At 37.3% G+C, this 19855-nt stretch overlaps 1 protein-coding gene across 1 annotated transcript in view; it reads right to left on the bottom strand.

The window, feature by feature from the left end:
• LIN9 (lin-9 DREAM MuvB core complex component) overlaps positions 1 to 19855 on the bottom strand; it is a 74260-nt gene that overhangs the window by 12130 nt on the left and 42275 nt on the right. The window contains exons 9-11 of the mRNA XM_021064413.1: positions 19537 to 19656; positions 19146 to 19247; positions 14984 to 15064 (exon numbers count right to left, since the gene is read on the bottom strand). Coding sequence (XP_020920072.1) covers positions 14984 to 15064; positions 19146 to 19247; positions 19537 to 19656 — 303 coding nt within the window. The remainder of the gene's footprint in view (positions 1 to 14983; positions 15065 to 19145; positions 19248 to 19536; positions 19657 to 19855) is intronic.

Below are 19855 nucleotides of genomic sequence, written 5' to 3' on the forward strand. Positions count from 1 at the left end.
ACCCACTGAGCAAGGCCAAGGATCGAACCTGTGTCATCATGGATGCTAGTCAGATTCATTTCTACTGAGCCACAATGGGAACTCCAGCTTGCAATAAACATTCTTGTATGCGCACTTTTGCCCATAAGCATGATTAATTCTCCAGAACGATGCTCTAGAAGCAGAGTAGCAGGTTCATCAATTTGGCCAAGTTGCCTTCCAGGAAGACTTCAATAACTTACATTCCCACCTATAATGTATGAGTGTGCCCATTTCTCCACACATTCTCTAATGCTTTATTTGAAATATTTATAAATCTGACAGAAGGGACTAGTTTGAAACTGAATAGAAGATAGAAGAGGTGTAAGTTGTCTTCAAATATTTAATTTAATTTATTTATTTATTTTTGTCTTTTTTAGGGCCACACCGTGGCATGTGGAGGTTCCCAGGCTAGGGGTTGATTGTTTTGTGTCATTGTTTTGACAACTCCCCCGCCTCCATTTTCTCAGTGCTGTCTTTCTGAGTAAGTATCCTATCAGACCTTTTGGATCTTTTTGGATTGGTCCTGTGTCTCTCATATTTTCCATCTCCACTTGTCAATCATACATTCTGAGAAAGTTCTTCAACTTTTTCTACTTAGCTTTCCATTGAAAATATTAAGTTTTTGGAGTTTTCTTAGCAGCTCAGTGGTCAACAAAACTGACTAGGACTCATGAGGATGTGGGTCCAATCCCTAGCCTCACTCAGTGGGTTGGGGATCCAGCGTTGCTGTGAGCTGTGGTGTAGGTTGAAGACATGGCTTGGATCCCACATTGCTGTGGCTGTACCATAGGCTAGCAGCTGTAGCTCTGATTTGACCCCTAGCCTAGGAACTTCCATATGCAAGTGAGACCCTAAAAAAAAAAAAGCAAAAAAAAAAAAAAAAAAAAACTAGCTTTCTATATAGAAGTTTAATACATCCAATGTTATATTTATATCAAGGTATGTATGTATGTATTTATTTATTTATTTTTGTCTTTTTAGGGCCGCTCCCACAGCATATGGAGGTTCCCAGGCTAGGGATCTTATCAGAGCTGTAGCCACTGGCCTACACCACAGTCACAGCAACTTGGGATCTGCCCCATGTCTGCAACCTACACCACAGCTCATAGCAACGTCAGATCCTTAACCCATTGAGCAAGGCCAGGGATTGAACCCGTGTCCTCATGGATACCAGTCAGATTCATTTCTGCTGCTCCACAACAGGAACTCCTAAATGGTATCTTTTGAAATTTAATTTTCTAACTGCTTATCGATAATACACAGAAACACAATTGTTTGTTTGTTTTTTGTCTTTTTGCCTTTTCTAGGTTTGCTCCCTCTGCATATGGAGGTTCCCAGGCTAGGGGTCTAATCAGAGCTATAGCCACTGGCCTACACCATAGCCATAGCAACGTGGGATCTGAGCTACATCTACGATCTTACACCACAGCTCACAGCAATGCCAGATCCTTAACCCACTGAGCAAGGCCAGGGATCGAACCCACAACCTCATGGTTCCCAATCGGATTTGTTAACCACTGAGCCATGACAGGAACTCCCACAATTGCTTTTTAAAAAACCTGATCTTAGAGTTCCCATTGTGGCATAGCAGAAAAGAATCCGACATGGTGTTGTAGTGAGCTGTGGTGTAGGTTGCAGACACGGCTCAGATCTCAAGTTGCTACAGTTGTGGTGTAGTCCGGCAGCTGCAGCTGTGATTAGACCCCTAGCCTGGGAACTTCCATATGCCGCAAGTTTGGCCCTAAAAAAAACAAAAACAAAAAAAAAAACCCACAAACAAAAACCTGATCTTGAATTTGTCAACTTTGCTAAACTCACTTATTAATTCTAATGATTTAGCTGCAGTTTCTTTTAGATTTTCTAGCTATACAACTACATCATCTGTGACAAAACAGTTTTGTTTCTTTTTTTCTAATGTTTATAGCTCTTACCTCATTTTCTTGCTTTATTACACTGGCTAGGCCTCCAGTGTACGGTTGAATAAAAATTTTGCTAGTAGCCTCCCTTATCTCATTTTCAATCTTTTTTTTTTTGTCTTTTTTTGCCATTTCTAGGGCCGCTCCCACAGCATATGGAGGTTCCCAGGCTAGGGATCTTATCAGAGCTGTAGCCACTGGCCTACACCAGAGCCACAGCAATGCGGGATCTGAGCCGCGTCTGCAAACTACACCACAGCTCACGGCAACGCTGGATCCTTAACCCACTGAGCAAGGCCAGGGATCGAACCCGCAACACCATGGTTCCTAGTCAGATTCGCTAACCACTGAGCCACAAGGGGAACTCCATCATTTTCAATCTCAAAGAGAATGTTTTTAACACTTCACTAGTAAGTACGATATTTGATATAAGTTTTCGTGATAAATATTCTATATCAGGTTAAGGAATTTTCATTCTATTCCTAGTTTGATAAGAGTATTTGCTTTTCCATTATGACAAGATGTTTAATTTTGTAAGATAGATTTTCTGCATCTATTGAGATGATCTCGTCTATTTTCTTTACTTAAATTACACTTAAACTTTAAAAAAAAAAAATAAGTGATTATCTTCAAGAGTCTTACCTGCTAGTCTTTTAACCAAATATCTAAGACAGTTTTATAGTTTGTTTAAGGGTTAATAATACATACTCTTACAAGCTTGGCAACTTTATAAAACAAATAAAAGGAAAACTATATCAGTCTCTTTGGAAAATAGCGTGGCAGTTACTCAAAAGGTTAAACATAGAGTTAACATATGACTCAGCAATTCCACTTTTAGATATATACTCAAGGGAAATAAAAATACATGTCTATGCAAAAACCTGTACATGAATGTTTGTAGCCTTACTCATTACAGCTAGAGTGAAAGCAACCCAAATGTCCATCAACTGATGAATGGATAAATAAAATGTGGTATATCTATAAAACGGAATATTATTTGGCAATAAAAAGAAGTACTGAGACATGTTACAACATGGATGAGCCTTCAAAACATCATGCTATGTGAAAGAATCCAGTCACAAAGGACCACATATTTCATGATTCCTTTTCTTTAAATGTTCAGAATAGGTGGATAGAAATTAGATTAGTGGTTACCTAGGTTTGGGGTAGAGCATGGTTTGAGGGGAAATGAGGAGCCACTGCTAAAAAAATACAAAGTTTCTTTTTAGGATGAAGAAAATGCTCTAAAATTGATGGTTAGGATGGCTGCACAACCTGCAAATTAAACTGTAAACTAAAAACCACAAAACTGTGCACTTACTGTAAATGGGTGAATTGTATAGTATGTGAATAATATCTCAATAAGGCTGTTATTAAAAAAAACCCTGCCTTTTAAAATAGGCTACTATAATTAAGCACGGTTTCCTATCAATCCCTCCTATAATCAACTAAATCAACTAATGTGCTTTAGGTTGTCATATGTGGGTTGAGTGTAGCACACAAAATGCATTCTACTTTTTTTTTTAATGGATTATTTTTGAAGATTGGTGAACTGGTAAGCAGGTTTCTGCAAAGATTCATAATCTCAAAAATAAAAGAAGGCTGACAAATATGATCAGACAATTCTGACAACATATTCAGGTCAAGAAGAGACAAACGTTCATAGAGGTTGACTGAGAGGGAAGGACCACAAAGAACACAGTACCAAGAGTTTCCCAAAGCCTTTAATATATGGTTTTAAAAATGTTTAAGATAGAATGTTCAGGGATAAATGCCCTTTCCTACTTTTGAATTATTATTAATATCCATGTACGATAAATTTCCAAAATGGAAAAGCAATTATCGGAGAGTGATTGAGGCTGCTAATTCAATATTTACTTTTATATAGTGTTGAGGCAATTCAAATCTATTTTAATAAATTCCACATGCACTATTATGTGGATGCTCTATACATGCATTTAAAAAATATTTTAATAATCCAAAACAGAAAAGGCATATTGAAGTTAATTAGCTTAGACAAACTTTCACTGATTTAAACAGATTATAGTCTGACCAAGAAAAGGAAGCTCAAAGCTTTAACTCTGAATGAACTTGATAAAAACTTAGATGTATGACTGAGAAATCTGTCATTGTTGTATCATAAAATTGACAAAGTATTTTAAATAATTTCCACCCCTGCCCTTTGCTTTACAAAATGAAAATCTGAATGTCTAATTTCATATTTTGACAACTTTGGCTTTAGTTTGCTTTTGCTGGGTAGAGTATGAGAAAAACAGTTAAGCTGTCCAAAACTAAAGGAGACTATTAGACCAATGTTCCATTTTCTTTACAAATTCCATCACAAAACATACCTTGGACAAAGTAGTATGTCCAGTCCTTTAAGGTGAAGAAGTTAATTTCTCAGGTCATTTTGATAAAAACAGAGTATAAAGTAGCTCAGTTTCAAAACTGAGTTAAATTAATTATTTAAAATTAAATATTTGTTAGGACAGAGACTGGGTGGGGATAGGGTAGATAAAATTACTTTTGGTTAGTGCTAAAATCACTTGAGATTAATGTAAATATTCAATTAGTTCAAAGTCAGCTGTCAAACAAATTGTCAGCCTTTTGAAAGTACTCCCCATACCATGCCAAGTACCTTAAATATTTTCCACTTTGCGTTTAGTTTTCAGTAGTATTACTATGATATGTCCAGGAGTCAATATCTTTGTATTTATTCCATTAGGATTCAAAGGGATTCTTTTTTTTTTTTTTTTTTTTTTTTTTGGTCTTTTTAGGTTCACACCCGAAGCACATGGAGGTTCCCAAGCTAGGGGTCCAATCAGAGCTGTAGCCACTGGCCTACACCACAGCCACAGCAACAAAGGAGCCGAGATGCATCTGTGACCTACACCACAGTTCAGGACAACACCGGATCCTTAACCCACTGATCGAACCCACGTTGTCATGGATACTAGTCAGGTTCATTAACCGCTTAGTCAGGACAGGAACTCCAAAGGGATTCCTGAATTTGTAGCCTGTTGTTTTTTGCTAGTTTTGGAATGTTCTTAGTCATTAAAATACTCTTTTTTGTCCCATTCTCTCTCTTCTCCTTCTGTTGTTCTATTAGACATTTTAGACTCCTCACTATAGTCCTTATTTATCTTCTCCTCTCCTCTGTATTTCCTATCCATTCTTCTCTCCAAGCTTCATTAATACGTTCTTCTGATGTTTTCAGTTACTAGCTCTCTTCAGCTATTCCTATTCTGCTGTGGTTATATCTACCAATTGAGTTCTTTTTTTTTTTTTAATTGATGAACATTATTGGCATTAAGACTATAACAAAGTTCATCCTAAAACATTCTGCAATGCAAAATTATTTCACTCAAGGAGTGTTTAATAATTTGGATGCCAGGAATTACAAGCAATTTTCAAAAGCAAAGATTCTCACTTTCATAAAACTTTATACATCATTTGAACTGACAGATATTTATACTGCTAAAATCAAACAGGCATCACTTTCAAACATTCTTGTATCATGATTTCATATATTACATTATTTATCACCATTCTTCACCACTACACAAATTTTGTCATACACTTGCACCGTTCTCCTTGGATTTCTGATCTTCATCTTCATTCTTAACATTATCCTTCTTAAGAACAGTGTAGATTTCATCCATTACTGTGGATAAGTTTCTGATTGCCTTATTCAGTTGGTTTTCAAATTGCAAATTCATGTTTTCTGAAGTCTTTAAGTTCTCCTGTAACTAAGGTCCTTTTTTACTTCTCTGAGTTCACCAGAGAGGTTTTTGTTGGAATTCTCCAAATCTAATGTGGTTTTTTCATCTTCATCCATCTTTTCTTCAAGTAACTGTAGCTTCTGTCCTACTTCAGCTCATACCTTTTCACTCTTTTCCAATTTTTGCAAGAGGCTTCCTATATCTACCATAGCACCATTATACACAATAAGGCCAACATTTTCTTCCACATCCTTTGATTCCTGTTTACAGGTGTTGGAAGTAACAACCTGTTTCCTAGCATATCTTCCTGCAATGCTTCAGATTCTTCATGGTTTTCCTCATCTTTTGAGGTACCTGTTAATTTCCGGTAAAAGCGAGACTCATGGAGTACTACTTTATTAAGAAGTTTCTTTACCTGAGTCTGAGAAAGATGTAGTCCAAGAATATAAAGTATTTCCTCCAAATCTTTTTCAAGAAGGTAGCCACGATGGCTTTGGTCAAAATAAACAAATGCCACTAACAGATCCCTATTAATTGTGATCATCTGAGTCTTCTTTTTCCTTATCTTTAGAGGGCCTCTCCTTGCAGTATATACCAATTGAGTTCTTAATATTGATCACTGTAGTTTATTTCTAGAATTTTAACTTGGTCCATTTGTTGCTGTTTTCAGTTCTCTCCTAAAATTCTCAACTTTGTCTCATCTCTAAATAAATTAAACATTTAAAATCTATGTCTACCCATCTAAAAATGGGCAGAAGATCTAAACAGACAATTCTCCAAAGAAGACATACAGATGGCCGAGAAACACATGAAAAGATGTTCAGCGTCACTCATTATTAGAGAAATGCAAGTCAAAACCACGATGAGGTACCACCTTACACCAGCCAGAATGGCCATCATCCAAAAGTCTACAAACAAGAAGGGCTGGAGAGGGTGTGGAGAAAAAGGAACCCTAGTACACTGTTGGTGGGATTGTAAATTGGTGCAACCACTGTGGAAAACAGTATGGAGATGCCTCAGAAAACTAAACATAGAACTACCATTTGATCCAGCAATCCCATCCTGGGCATCTATCCAGAGAAAACCACGACTCGCAAAGACACATGTACTCCAATGTTCATTGCAGCACTATTTACAATAGCCAAAACATGGAAACAACCTAAATGTCCATAGACAGAGGAGTGGATCAAGAAGAGGTGGTACATATACGCAGTGGAATATTACTCAGCCATCAAAAAGAACGAAATACCAGCATTTTTAGCAACATGGATGGACCTAGAAACTATCATGCTAAGTGAAGTCAGCCATACAAGGAGATACCAACATCAAACGCTTTCACTGACATGGGGAATCTGAAAAAAGGACAGAGAGAACTTCTTTGCAGAACAGATGCTGACTCACAGACATTGAAAAACTTATGGTCTCTGGAGGAGACAGTTTGGGGGGTGGGGGGATGTGCTTGGGCTGTGGGATGGAAATCCTGTGAAATCAGATTGTTATGATCATTATACAACTACAGATGTGATAAATTCATTTGAGTAATAAAAAAAATGAAAAAAAAAATAAAAAAATAAAAACGGGGGCAGTGACTTCTGCCCTGTCAGTTAAAAAAAAAAAAAAAAAAAATCTATGTCTAGGAGTTCCCATTGTGGCTCAGCAGGTTAAGAACCTGACATAGTATCCCTGAGGACGCGGGTCTGGTCCCAGGCCTCACTCAATGGGTTAAGGACCCAGCGTTGCCATAAACTGCAGCATAGGTCACAGATGGGTCTCGGATCCGGTGTTGCTATGGCTGTTGGCACAGGCTGGTAGCTTCAGCTCCAATTCAACCACTAGCCTGGAAACTTCCATATGCTGCAAGTGTGGCCATAAAAAGGAAAAAAAAAAAAAAGAGAGAAAAAAAAATCTATGTCTAAAATACCATTCTCTGTAATCTGCCATTGTTCATATTTCCTTTTGGTTTTTATTAGGGTTATCTTGTCTCCTATTATGCCTAGGATTTAAAATTGAGTACAAAACACTATATGTTAAAAACTGTAGAAATAATTTTAAGTTTATTATGATATTATATTCCTCTAAGAGGACTTACATTTATTTCTAGTGAGTTGCTTGGGGCCCTAGAGCTCCTTAACCATCTTAATTCAATTTCAGAGATGAGATGATCGAAGCTGGGCTGATGTAGTATTTTTGGGTCTCAACCCAGAACACGGAAGGTTTACCAGCTTCCCTCAGCCCTTACTGGGTCTCTGGACCCTAACTTCTGTCATCCCCACTCTTGAAAGCCTTTCAATACCACTCAGTTTCTCAGCCATCTTTTCTGGAAGCCCCTAAGGAAAAAGCAACTCAAGTTCCCCCTTTGCAGTTTACTTCTTTCCCCAGATACTATCCCTATAATTCTTTAATACCTTATTAATGCTCCACTGCCTCCAAACAGCTTATTTTTATATTTTAATCCAAAAGAAACATCTGTTCTAAACTACTTAGATTAGGAAAACTAATCCAAATTAACTAGTCTACCATTACCGAAAGAAAAAGCTGCATTAACTTTTCCCAAACTGTGTGTTCAAATTATTTACAGAAATATCTGTTTCTTTCTCTCCTTTTAACTTGGGTAAATGCCACATTCACATTCTGCCACTGGGATGAAGAAGGGGAATAAAGAAACAGAAATCGAATCAATTCCTTATAAAATACTGTATCTCACTTCTTTGCTCCTCCATTATGTTTGCAACTCTATGTCTAGAGTCTCTTCAGGGTTCCAATAAGCAGCTCAGCCAAATACACAAAACTATATGGACAAGGACATTTACATTAATTCAGTATAATAATGGAAATACCTCAAATATCCATTAATAGATTATATAAATAATGATACAACAAAGAAATTTTGAGAGTAAGATAAGTCAATATATAGTGACATAATTCCATTTTTATTAGAAAATAATTTTCTTTCTTTTTTTTTTGCTTTTTAGGGCCACACCTGTGGCACATGGTAGTTTCCTGGCTAGGGGTCGAATCAGAGTTACAGTTGCTGGCCCACACCACAGCCATAGCAATGCTAGATTCGAGCTGTGTCTGTGACCTCCACCACGGCTCATGGCAATGCTGGATCCTTTAACCCAATGAGTGAGGCCAGGATGGAACCCACATCCTCATGGATACTAGTCAGGCTCATTACCGCTGAGCCACAGAGGAAACTTCCTAGAAAATAATTTTCAAAGAAACTTGGAAGCAGACTCCATCCAGGAGAACACTATGAATAGCCATACACCAATAAACTAGACAACTGAGAAGAAATGGACAAATTTCTAGAAACACACAGCTTGCCAAGACCGAGGCAAGAAAACAGACAATTCGAACAGCCTGATCACTAGAAGTGAAACTGAAACTGTAATTTAAAAACTCCCAGAAAAAGCATGGAAAACAGACTTGTGGTTGCCAGGGGGAGGAAGAGGAAGTGGGATGGACTGGGAATTTGGGGTTAATAAATGCAAACTATTGCCTTTGGAATGGATAAGCAATGAGATCCTGCTGTACAGCACTGGGAACTACATCTAGTCACTTATGATGGATCACGATAATGTGAGAAAAAAGAATGTATATACGTATGTGTGACTGGGTCACCTTGCGGTACAGTAGAAAATTGACAGAACACTGTAAACCAGCTATAATAGAAAAAATAAAAATCATTAAAAAAAAAACTTCTAGAAAAGAAAAACAAAACCATGGTATCAAAACCAGACAAAAACACTGCAAAAAAGGAAAATTATAGGCCAATATCTCTGATGAATATAGATGCAAAAATCCTGAACAAAATATAGCAAGTCCCCAACAATACACAAAAAGGATCTTATACTATGACGAAGCTGGATTTACCCCAGGGTCAAAAGGATGGTTCAACATATGCAAATCAGTCAATATGATTAAACTACATTAATAACAATGAAAAAAAGACAAAAATCACATGACCATCTCAATAGATGTAGCAAAAGCATTTGACAAATTCAACATCTGTTCACGATAAAAACTCTCACCTAAATGGGTATAGAGAGAACATATCTCAACATAATAAATAAAGGCTATTTGTGACAAACCAACAGCCAATATAATACTCAACAGTGAAATGCTCAAAGTCTTCCCACTAAATTCAGGAAATAGTAGCGAAAGTCCTAAACACAGAAATCAGATAAGAAAAAGAAATAAAAGGTATCCAAGTAGGAAAGTAAGAGGTAAAACCATCACCATATGCAGATGACAAGATATTCTGTAGAGAACCCTAAAGTATCCACTCCAAAACTACTAGAACTAATAAATGAATTCAACAAGGGTACAGGATACGAAATTAATATATAAAAATCCTGCTTAAAATTGCATCCAAAAAAAGGGGGGGGGAGGGAGCAGGAAACCTAAGAAATAGACTAACCAAGAAGAGGAGAGATCTATATACAGAAACGTGTTGCATTTCTATAGACTAAAATAATGAATTATCCAGAAAGTTAAAAAAAATCCTGCTTTGGAGTTCCTGTTGTGGCACAGTGGTTAACGAATCTGACTAGGAACCATGAGGTTGCGGGGTTCGATCCCTGCCCTTGCTAAGTGGGTTAACGATCCGGTGTTGCCGTGAGCTGTGGTGTAGGTCACAGACGCAGCTCGGATCCTGTGTTGCTGTGGCTCTGGCATAGGCTGGCAGCTACAGCTCCGATTGGACTCCTAGCCTGGGAACCTCCATATGCCGTAGGAGCGGCCCAAGAAATGGCAAAAAAGACAAAAAAAAAAAAAAAAAAAAAAATCCTGCTTAAAATTGTGTCCAAAAAAGGGGAGGGGGGGCAGGAAACCTAAGAAATAAACTAACCAAGAAGAGGGAAGATCTATATACTCTGAAAATTATAAAACATTGATGAAAGAAACCTAAAATGAGCAAAAAGAAATAGAAAGATATCTCGTGCTATTGGATTGGAAGAATCTTATCATTAAAACGGCCATACTAGCCAAAGCAATCTACAGATTTAATGTAATCCCTATTAAAATACTTAGGACATATTTCACAGACCTAGAGAAAATAACCTTAAAATTTATATGAAATCACGAAAGACTCCAAAGTGCCAAAGCAATCCTGAGGGGGGAAAAAAACCCCAAGAGCTGGAGGTATGATTCTCCTAGACTTCAGACTACACATAACAAACATAGTATTGGCACAAAAAGAGACACATAGATCAATGGAACAGAATAGAGCCCATAAATAAATAAATGTATGCATCTCCAGTAAATTAATCTAAAATAAAGGAAGTAAGTATATATAGTGGAGAAAAGACAGTGTCTTCAACAAGTGGGGCTAGGAAAACTGAACAGCCACATGTAAAATAGTAAGGATAGAATATTCTCTTTCACACCACACACAAGAAACCAAAATAAATCAAAACAAACCAAAATGAAACTATCAAATGGTTTAAAAACCTAAATGTAAGCCTGAAACCATAAAACTCTGAGAAAAGAAGAGAGGCAGAACATTCTCTGACAGAAGTTATAGCAATATTTTCTTGGTTCAGTCTCCTAAGGCAAAAGAAATAGGAGCAAAAATAAACAAATGGGACCTAATTAAATTAAAGTTTTTGCATAGCAAAGGAAATCACAGACAAAGACAACCTATCGAACAGGAGAAAATATGAGCAAATGATGTGATTAACAATGGCTTAATATCCAAAATACACAAATAGATCATACAACTCAATATCAAAAAAATAAACAATTCAATCGAAAAATGGGTAGAAGACTTGAACAGATCTTTTTCCAAAGAAGATATGCAGATGGCTAACAGACAAATGAAAAGATACTCAGCATTACTAATTAGAGAAATGCAAATCAAAACCACAATGAGGCATCACAAAACACTGGTCAGAATGGCTATCTTCGGAAAGTATACAAACAACAAATGTTGGAGTTCCTGTTGTGGTGCAGTGGTTAATGAACCCAGCTAGGAACCATGAGGTTGAGGGTTCGATACCTGGCCTTGCTCAGTGGGTTAAGGATCTGGTGTTGCCTTAAGCTGTGGTGTAGATCGCAGACACGGCTCAGATCTGGCGTTGCTCTGGCTGTGGTGTAGGCCAGTGGCTACAGCTCTGATTGGACCCCTGGCCTGGGAACCTCCATATGCCACGGGAGCGGCCCTAGAAAAGGCAGAAAGACAAAAAAAAAAAAAAAAAAAAAAAAGTTGGAGAGGATGTAGAGAAAAGGGAACCCCCATTCATTGTTGGTGGGAATGTAAATTGGTGCAGAACAGTATGGAGGTTCCTCAAAAATTTTAAAGTGATTACCATATGATCTAGCAATTCAACTCCTGGGTACATTTCCAGAAAACAAACAAACAAACAAAAAAACCCACACTGGTCCAAAAAGATACATGCACCCCAATGTTCACAGCAGCATTATTTACAATAAAGACATGGAAACAACCCAAATGCCCAGCAACACTGGTTTAGGAAGATTGGTTTAAGATGATTGGTTTAAGACGATGTGTGATACATATACACAATGGAGTATTAGTCATAAAAAAGAATGAAATAAAGCCATTCGCAATAACATGGATGGACTCAGAGAATATGCTTAGTGAAATAAGTTAGAGAGAGAAAGACAAATATTATATGATAACAGTTATATGTGGAATCTATGAAACAATACAAATGAATGTACATGCAAACAGAAATAGACTCACAGATATAGAAAACAAACTTGGGGTACCAAAAGGGAAAGGAATGAGGGGAGGGATAATTTAGGGGTGTGGGATTAACAGACACAAACTATTATATATAAAATAGAGAAGCAACAGGAATATATTGCGTAAGGGAGTTCCCCTCATGGCACAGTGGTTAACGAATCTGACTAGGAACCATGAGGTTGCAGGTTCAATCCCTGGCCTTGCTCAGTGGGTTAAGGATCCGGCATTGCTGTGAGCTGTGGAGTAGGTCACAGATGTGGCTCGGATCCTGTGTTGATGTGGCCCTGGCACAGGCTGGTGGCTATAGCTCTTATTAGACCCCCTAGCCTGGGAACCTCCATATGCCACAGGAACAGCCCTAGAAAAGGCAAAAAGACGGAAAAAAAAAAAAAAAAAGAATAAATTGTGTAGCACAGGGAATTATACCCAGTATCTTATAATAACCTATAATGGAATATAATCTGCAAAAAATACTGAATCACTATGCTGTACTTTTGAAACCACAATATTGTAAATCAACTGTATTTAAAAAAAACCCAACTAAACAAAAATACTCATAGAAGAAATCCATATGCTAAGCATAAATACATATTTATAGCACATACTAAACTAAATAATATTTATCTATTTGTTTTCTCATTAGTTTCACAATATTTGAATTTTTATGAGAATTATTCTGTAATCATAAATAATATAAATTATCAAGCCCATCAAGCCAATTAGAGTTCTACAGAGTTTTCACATTCCAAGAAGCCAAGCCAACAACAAATCAGGCCTTTATTTAAAAGCACGTAACCCCCTGGAGGTGTCACTCTCCCCTGAGAAAAAAAAAAGTAGGCAACACTAAATAGGCTAAGTCAGGTCTAATACTTTAAGATGTGGAACAGGGAAAAGTCCTAGCTAGCGACATGAAAGTAAAATAATTTGATTATACATCAAGATGGAAGAGATGATAAAATGATCAGGGAAAATGACGTAGGGGAGCACTGAAAGGTGTAGAATAAAGGATAGAAGTAGAACTGATGGAATCCAAGATAAAAATTAGAGTCCAGTAGGAAAGAAGCAAATACTAAGCATTTTTACGTTTAGGATATGTAATGGCAATATGTTACGGCTAATTTTTTTCAATTTTTCATAGCCTGTGTATCTGACAATATTAATTTTTTATCACGCCTAAATGAGTTAAATTGGGATCAAGAAACCTGCTCTGGTGTTTGTACTACTAAATAGCAGCATAACCTTTTTTTTTAGTTATAGTTGATTTACAATGAAAAGCATAATCTTAAACAAAAATGCCTTGACATTTCTGATCTTCAGTTTTCAATCTCACAATAATGACAGGTTCAAATTTGATAATTCAAAGTCATGCTCAGATTAAAAAAAAATCCATAATACTAGAAGAGGACTGTTCGTTTAGTTAGGTATTTACCTGACCAGTTGTTTACCCACAGCTACTCTTTGCACCACTCCAGATAAGAGGTGACTAATGCCATAACTCCCTATTCCCACATTCACAACAGAAATTGTCTTTTGTCTTTTTTGTTGTTGCTATTTCTTGGGCCGCTCCGCGGCATATGGAGGTTCCCAGGCTAGGGGTCGAATCGGAGCTGTAGCCACCGGCCTACGCCAGAGCCACAGCAACGCGGGATCCGAGCCGCGTCTGCAACCTACACCACAGCTCACGGCAACGCCGGATCGTTAACCCACTGAGCAAGGGCAGGGATCGAACCCGCAACCTCATGGTTCCTAGTCGGATTCGTTAACCACTGCGCCACGACGGGAACTCCCAAAGAATTTACTTTTTTTTTTCCTTTTTGTCTTTTTGCCATTTCTTAGGCTGCTCCCGTGGCATGTGGAGGTTCCCAGGCTAGGGGTCTAATTGGAACTGTAGCCACCATCCTATACCAGAGCCACAGCAATGCGGGATCCAAGCTGCATCTGCAGCCCACACCACAGCTCACAGCAATGCCGGATCCTTAACCCACTGAGCAAGGTCAGGGATCGAACCCACAACCTCATGGTTCCTGGTCAGATTCGTTAACCACTGAGCCACAACAGGAACTCCCACAACAGAAATTGGTAATTAGCTGCCCGCCTCTGCGCCAGGCCAGTCACTGAGTTCTCCCTTACTTTCATACTTCCCTGCAACCATTTTCAATAAATCGAAGATGGTATTTGAGATAAAACCTATTCACCATCCTATAAATCCATAAGAGAGTTATGACTTCCAATACAATTCTAAAACTTTTTTAGTGAATATTTTCTACATTCATTTCTACATAGAAATTTTGAATATTTCTACACAGATAGGGAGTGCAAATTAGGATTTAAAAATAACAATTACCTCAAAGTTTTCTTTAATAAAATACTTTAAAATCCTCAGATGTAGAAGTCCCCACCATTTTATTTTATTTATTTCATTATTATTATTTTTTCTTTTTTGGCCACACTGGGCTTTGGATCAAACCTGAGCCATAGCTGCAGCAATGTTGGATCCTTAACCAGCGCCTCCACATAGACAAGCCAGACCATTAACCCACTGTACCACAGCAGAACTCTCTCATTATTTTAAAATGATACAAAAAAACAGAGAAAAACAAAAATATCCTTACCAGTTTTTCTGCTTCTGTGTTCATTTCCCTTAATTTCTTGATATGTTCCTTTTTAATCATGAGAATTTTTGATAATCTGGTCTACAGACAAAGAAGAAGAGATGGAGTAACAGAGGCACTTAAGTATATCACACAGACATCAAATTTCTAAGTTTTCAATAAGATATTTTAGGAGATTTTAATGTTTCAATATAAATAGAGCACAGATATTTTATATGTATATGGCTGATGAGCTGAGAGGAAATCCATTGTAACCAGGACATATCAAAAGGACTACTAGGCTTTCATTGGTCCAAAATGGAATAATTTGTGGACCAATCAGAATAATAATTACAATGAAATGAAATATGAACATGTTAAAATCCATGAGTTCAGACTGATAATTAAAAAAAATTAACGGAGTTCCCGTCGTGGCGCAGTGGTTAACGAATCCGACTAGGAACCATGAGGTTGCGGGTTCGGTCCCTGCCCTTGCTCAGTGGGTTAACGATCCGGCGTTGCCGTGAGCTGTGGTGTAGGTTGCAGACGCGGCTCGGATCCCGCGTTGCTGTGGCTCTGGCGTAGGCCGGTGGCTACAGCTCCAATTCGACCCCTAGCCTGGGAACCTCCATATGCCGAGGGAGCGGCCCAAGAAATAGCAACAACAACAACAACAACAACAAGACAAAAGACAAAAGACAAAAAAAAAAAAAAAAATTAACTATTGTTGGGGGATAATGGTGACCAAAGTGGTAAGCAGAAAACAAAGAGTCAAGCGTTTATCCTGCCTTTCCTATACAAAGTATGCCATTAAGTAACCAAATAATAGATTAGGGGAAGATTTTCTTTAGTGAACTATTTCAGCTAATAAACAAAGAAAGAAGGACAGAACTAGAATAACATCATTTTTCAATCCTAATGAACAAATGGATCTAGGCATTGATAATTAGTAGCAGCTAACATTACATTTAAAAAAAAAGTTAAAATAATATGGGTATGCCATCAGAACACAAAATCACCCATAAAAGCAGTCAGATAAAAACAAGTAAACCAACCAAATAAAAAAAACCAAATCAAATCAACACTTTATATTCAATGAGCAATTTACATGAAATACAAATGACAGAACAACCTGGATGATATCACAAGGATTTAGTCAGCAAAATCCAGACTTGGGAGACTCTATAGACAAATAATCCAGTTTCTCCAACAAATAAGTTAATAAGGAAAACGAGCAGTCAACATTTAAGGGACAATTGGAAAACTAAAATGCTGACTGGATATTTGATGAAATTAAGAAATTTTTGGTTAACTTTTTATTCTTTTTTTGCTTTTTAGGGCTACACTGAGACATATGGAAGTTACCAGGCTAGGGGTTGAACCAGAGCTACAGCTGCTCGCCTACACTGCAACTCAGAGAAACATTGGATCCTTAACCCACTAAGCAGGGCCAGGGATTGAACATGCATCCTCATGGATACTGTTGGGTTCCTTATGCTGAGCCACGATGGGAACTCCTCTTGCTTATTGTTGATAGAAAAATCATGGATTTCCTTCTAATTCTTTTTTTTTTTTTTTTTTTTTGGTCTTTTTTGCTATTTCTTGAGCCACTCCCACGGCATATGGAGGTTCCCAGGCTAGGGGTCAAATCGGAGCTGCAGCCACCGGCCTACGCCAGAGCCACAGCAACGCGGGATCCGAGCCGCGTCTGCGACCTACACCACAGCTCACGGCAACGCCAGATCACTAATCCACTGAGCAAGGGCAGGGATCGAAGCCGCAACCTCATGGTTCCTAATCGGATTCATTAACCACTGCGCCACGACGAGAACTCCGCCTTCTAATTATTTTCAAAAGCCCTCTCTAAGAAGTGTTAACCTTATTAAATTCCTTAAAATCCCTAGCCCCAGGAAAGAAAAAAATTCCCTTAGAAAATTCACTATAAATTATGAATTATGAAACTTGAAAAAAATGCTTATTTTGTCATAAAAAAAGGAACAGAAAAAGATAAAAACATACCCATTTATCTCGCAATTTAATATTAACAAGAGCAATTTTGAGTCACATAAAACTTTACATAATACAAAAGACAAGTACATAAAAGGACTTTTATTTTTACCTCTTGGCTTAAAATAATGAAAGTAGTGTTTTAACTAGCCTTTACACATAGATTTTGAAGTTAAAACTAAGCACTGCAATCAAACATTTAAGCACCAATAAAAATATCAATACTTTAGAAGTAGTGCACTAGTATTTAGCTTCTTACTCCCTCTACTGGTAAGTCTCTGTGTCTCTCCCTCCCTCCCTTCTCTCTCTCTTCTCCCCTCACCACCCTACTTGTCCGAATATGACATATTAGCTCTGTTTTACTTCCACTATTAAAAGAAAGAAAGTCTTTAAAAAATAAGTGTCCTATTTATGAAAATAATAAGCCTTCACTCTTTCCATATTTTAAACTTTTCATTTAAAAATATCTTATCCATCTTTGGAAGCCAAAAGGCATAATTCTGTATTCCAAAGATAATGAACAACATATAACTAAAGAATAAAAAATGCTATACATTGGAGTTCTCGTCATGGCTCGGCGGATGAATCTGACTAGTATCCATGAGGAGGCGGGTTCAATCCCTGGCCTTGCTCAATGACTTAAGGAACCGGCATTGCCCTGAGCTGTGGTGTAGGCTGCAGATGTGGCTCAGATCCCTTGTTGCTGCAGCTCTGATTCTACCCCTAGCCTGGGAATCTCCATATGCCAAAGGAGAGCCCTAAAAAGACTGAAAAAAAAAAAAAAAAAAAGAGCGAAAACAAATACTATATGCATACACACAAATGACCAGACTTTTCCTCAAAATAACATTAACTGTAAAAGGTAACACTGTGAATATTTTAATGGATTGTTAGACACATTTTTATTTATAAAGACTCTATCCAAGCCACATAGTTTTTCTTTTCAAAAAAAGGAAAGGAGGGAGTTCCTGTCATGGCTCAGTGGTTAATGAATTCGACTAGGGACCATGAGGTTTCGGGTTCGATCCCTGGCCTCGATCAGTGTGTTAAGGATCCCATGTTGCTGAGGCTCTAGCATAGGCCGGCAGCTAGAGCTCCAATTAGACCCCTAGCCTGGGAACCTCCATATGCCATAGGTGCGACCCTGGAAAAAGCAAAAAGACCAAAAAAAAAAAAAAAAAAAAAAAAAAAAACCACACACACAGAAAAAAAAAACACAAGGAAAGGAAAAGACACAAAACAAACATGATTAGACTGTGATTCAAAGTAAGTAATTTATTTACTATAATCTTCAAAACAAAGAGCTCATTCTATTCTTCTGAGTTGAGTCAGGCTATTCAGGAAAACTGTTCTATATAATAATTCTAACAACACTGTAAGTCAACTATACTCCAATAAAATTAAAAAAAAAAACAATTCTACACTTGTTTCGATTTACCATTAGATGTCTTTGTGTCTAATTACTAAGTACTTAACAAATGAATAGCTATTTCTAGTCAGAAAAGAAAGTTCCTCCTAACCAGAGAGCTGGCCAACATATCATAATTGTTGAGGTGCTGATAATGCCAGGATGCACTGAGGTTACTAAATAAAAACTTATTTATTTATTTTTCTTATTTTTTTTCTAGGGACACACCCATGGCACATGGAGGTTTCTAGGCTAGGGGTTGATCTGGAGCTGTAGTTGTTGGCCTACACCACAGCCACAGCAATGCAGGACTAAGCTGCGTTTGTGACCTACACCACAGCTCATGGCAACATTGGACCCCCCCTTAACCCACTGAGCAAGGCCAGGGATTGAACCTGTGCCCTCGTGGATGCTAGTCAGATTAGTTAACTGCTGAGCCACAACGGGAACTCCAAAATTTTATAGTCTACAATTTATTAACAACTAAACATTCAGTTTCACAGGGCATATGCCAGAATGTTAGAGTCCTTAACATCGCAAAATAATAAGAACCAAACCCAAGAGAAGTCTAACAAAAAAGACCACTAAGTCTTTTTTGGCTGTTACCCCTTATTTTCAAGCTTTGTTGGAAATAACAGAGTTCTTAAAACCAACACAATAATTTTTAAAAGTGCAAAAATATTTGGTCCTAGAAAAATTTTCAACTTTAATAACACAAAAGACTTTTTTTAAAAAACAAATAACTAAAATATTCAGAGCAATTCTTACCACTTGGATAAGGAATTCTACTGGAAAACCACCTAATGTTTCAGTGTCAGAGCCAGAAATTTTACTTCTCCAAGGTGACTGTCCTAATAAAGGATCATTATCCTACGGGAATAAAAGGGAATGATTTAACCATTAACTGTTCAAAAGAAGTATCTTATTTTTAGATAAAAATCAAACTCTACTATAATTTTCTGTTAAAAACCCTACAAAAAGAAAAATATTTCCAGAGTTGGAGCAACTGTTTTATTAACTATTTTATTTAATATCTGACAACTCAAAATAATGTGGGCACCTCCTGAAGTTACTGCAACAGATGTATATTTCATAAGAACAAGTTTACATGCATAATAATCATTTAAATTATTGGTGCTATTTAAAAAATATTACTTACTGTAATTGGTGACTGGAGAGGAGGAGTATAATGTAACCGTGGTGGAGTCATAAAAAATCGAGAAGGCCGCTGTTTTTGTCCAAAGGCAGCAATTGGCATGGTCTCATGAGAATCATTACTCTTTGGGAAAAGAGAACAGTCCTGACAACTTGAAGAACTTTAGCAATCATTTTAGCTTTGTAAAGACTTTACTTCAGCTTTAAATGTACACTAGTTTACATGTTAGGATTTATTATAAAATATATTAACCCACAAAGATCAAAGGGCTAGAACTTCTTTTTTTTGTCTTTTTTAATCTTTTCTAGGCCCGTACCCACAG

The sequence above is a fragment of the Sus scrofa genome, chromosome 10 (genome assembly GCF_000003025.6).
Source record: "Sus scrofa isolate TJ Tabasco breed Duroc chromosome 10, Sscrofa11.1, whole genome shotgun sequence".
NCBI classification, from domain to species: domain Eukaryota; kingdom Metazoa; phylum Chordata; class Mammalia; order Artiodactyla; family Suidae; genus Sus; species Sus scrofa.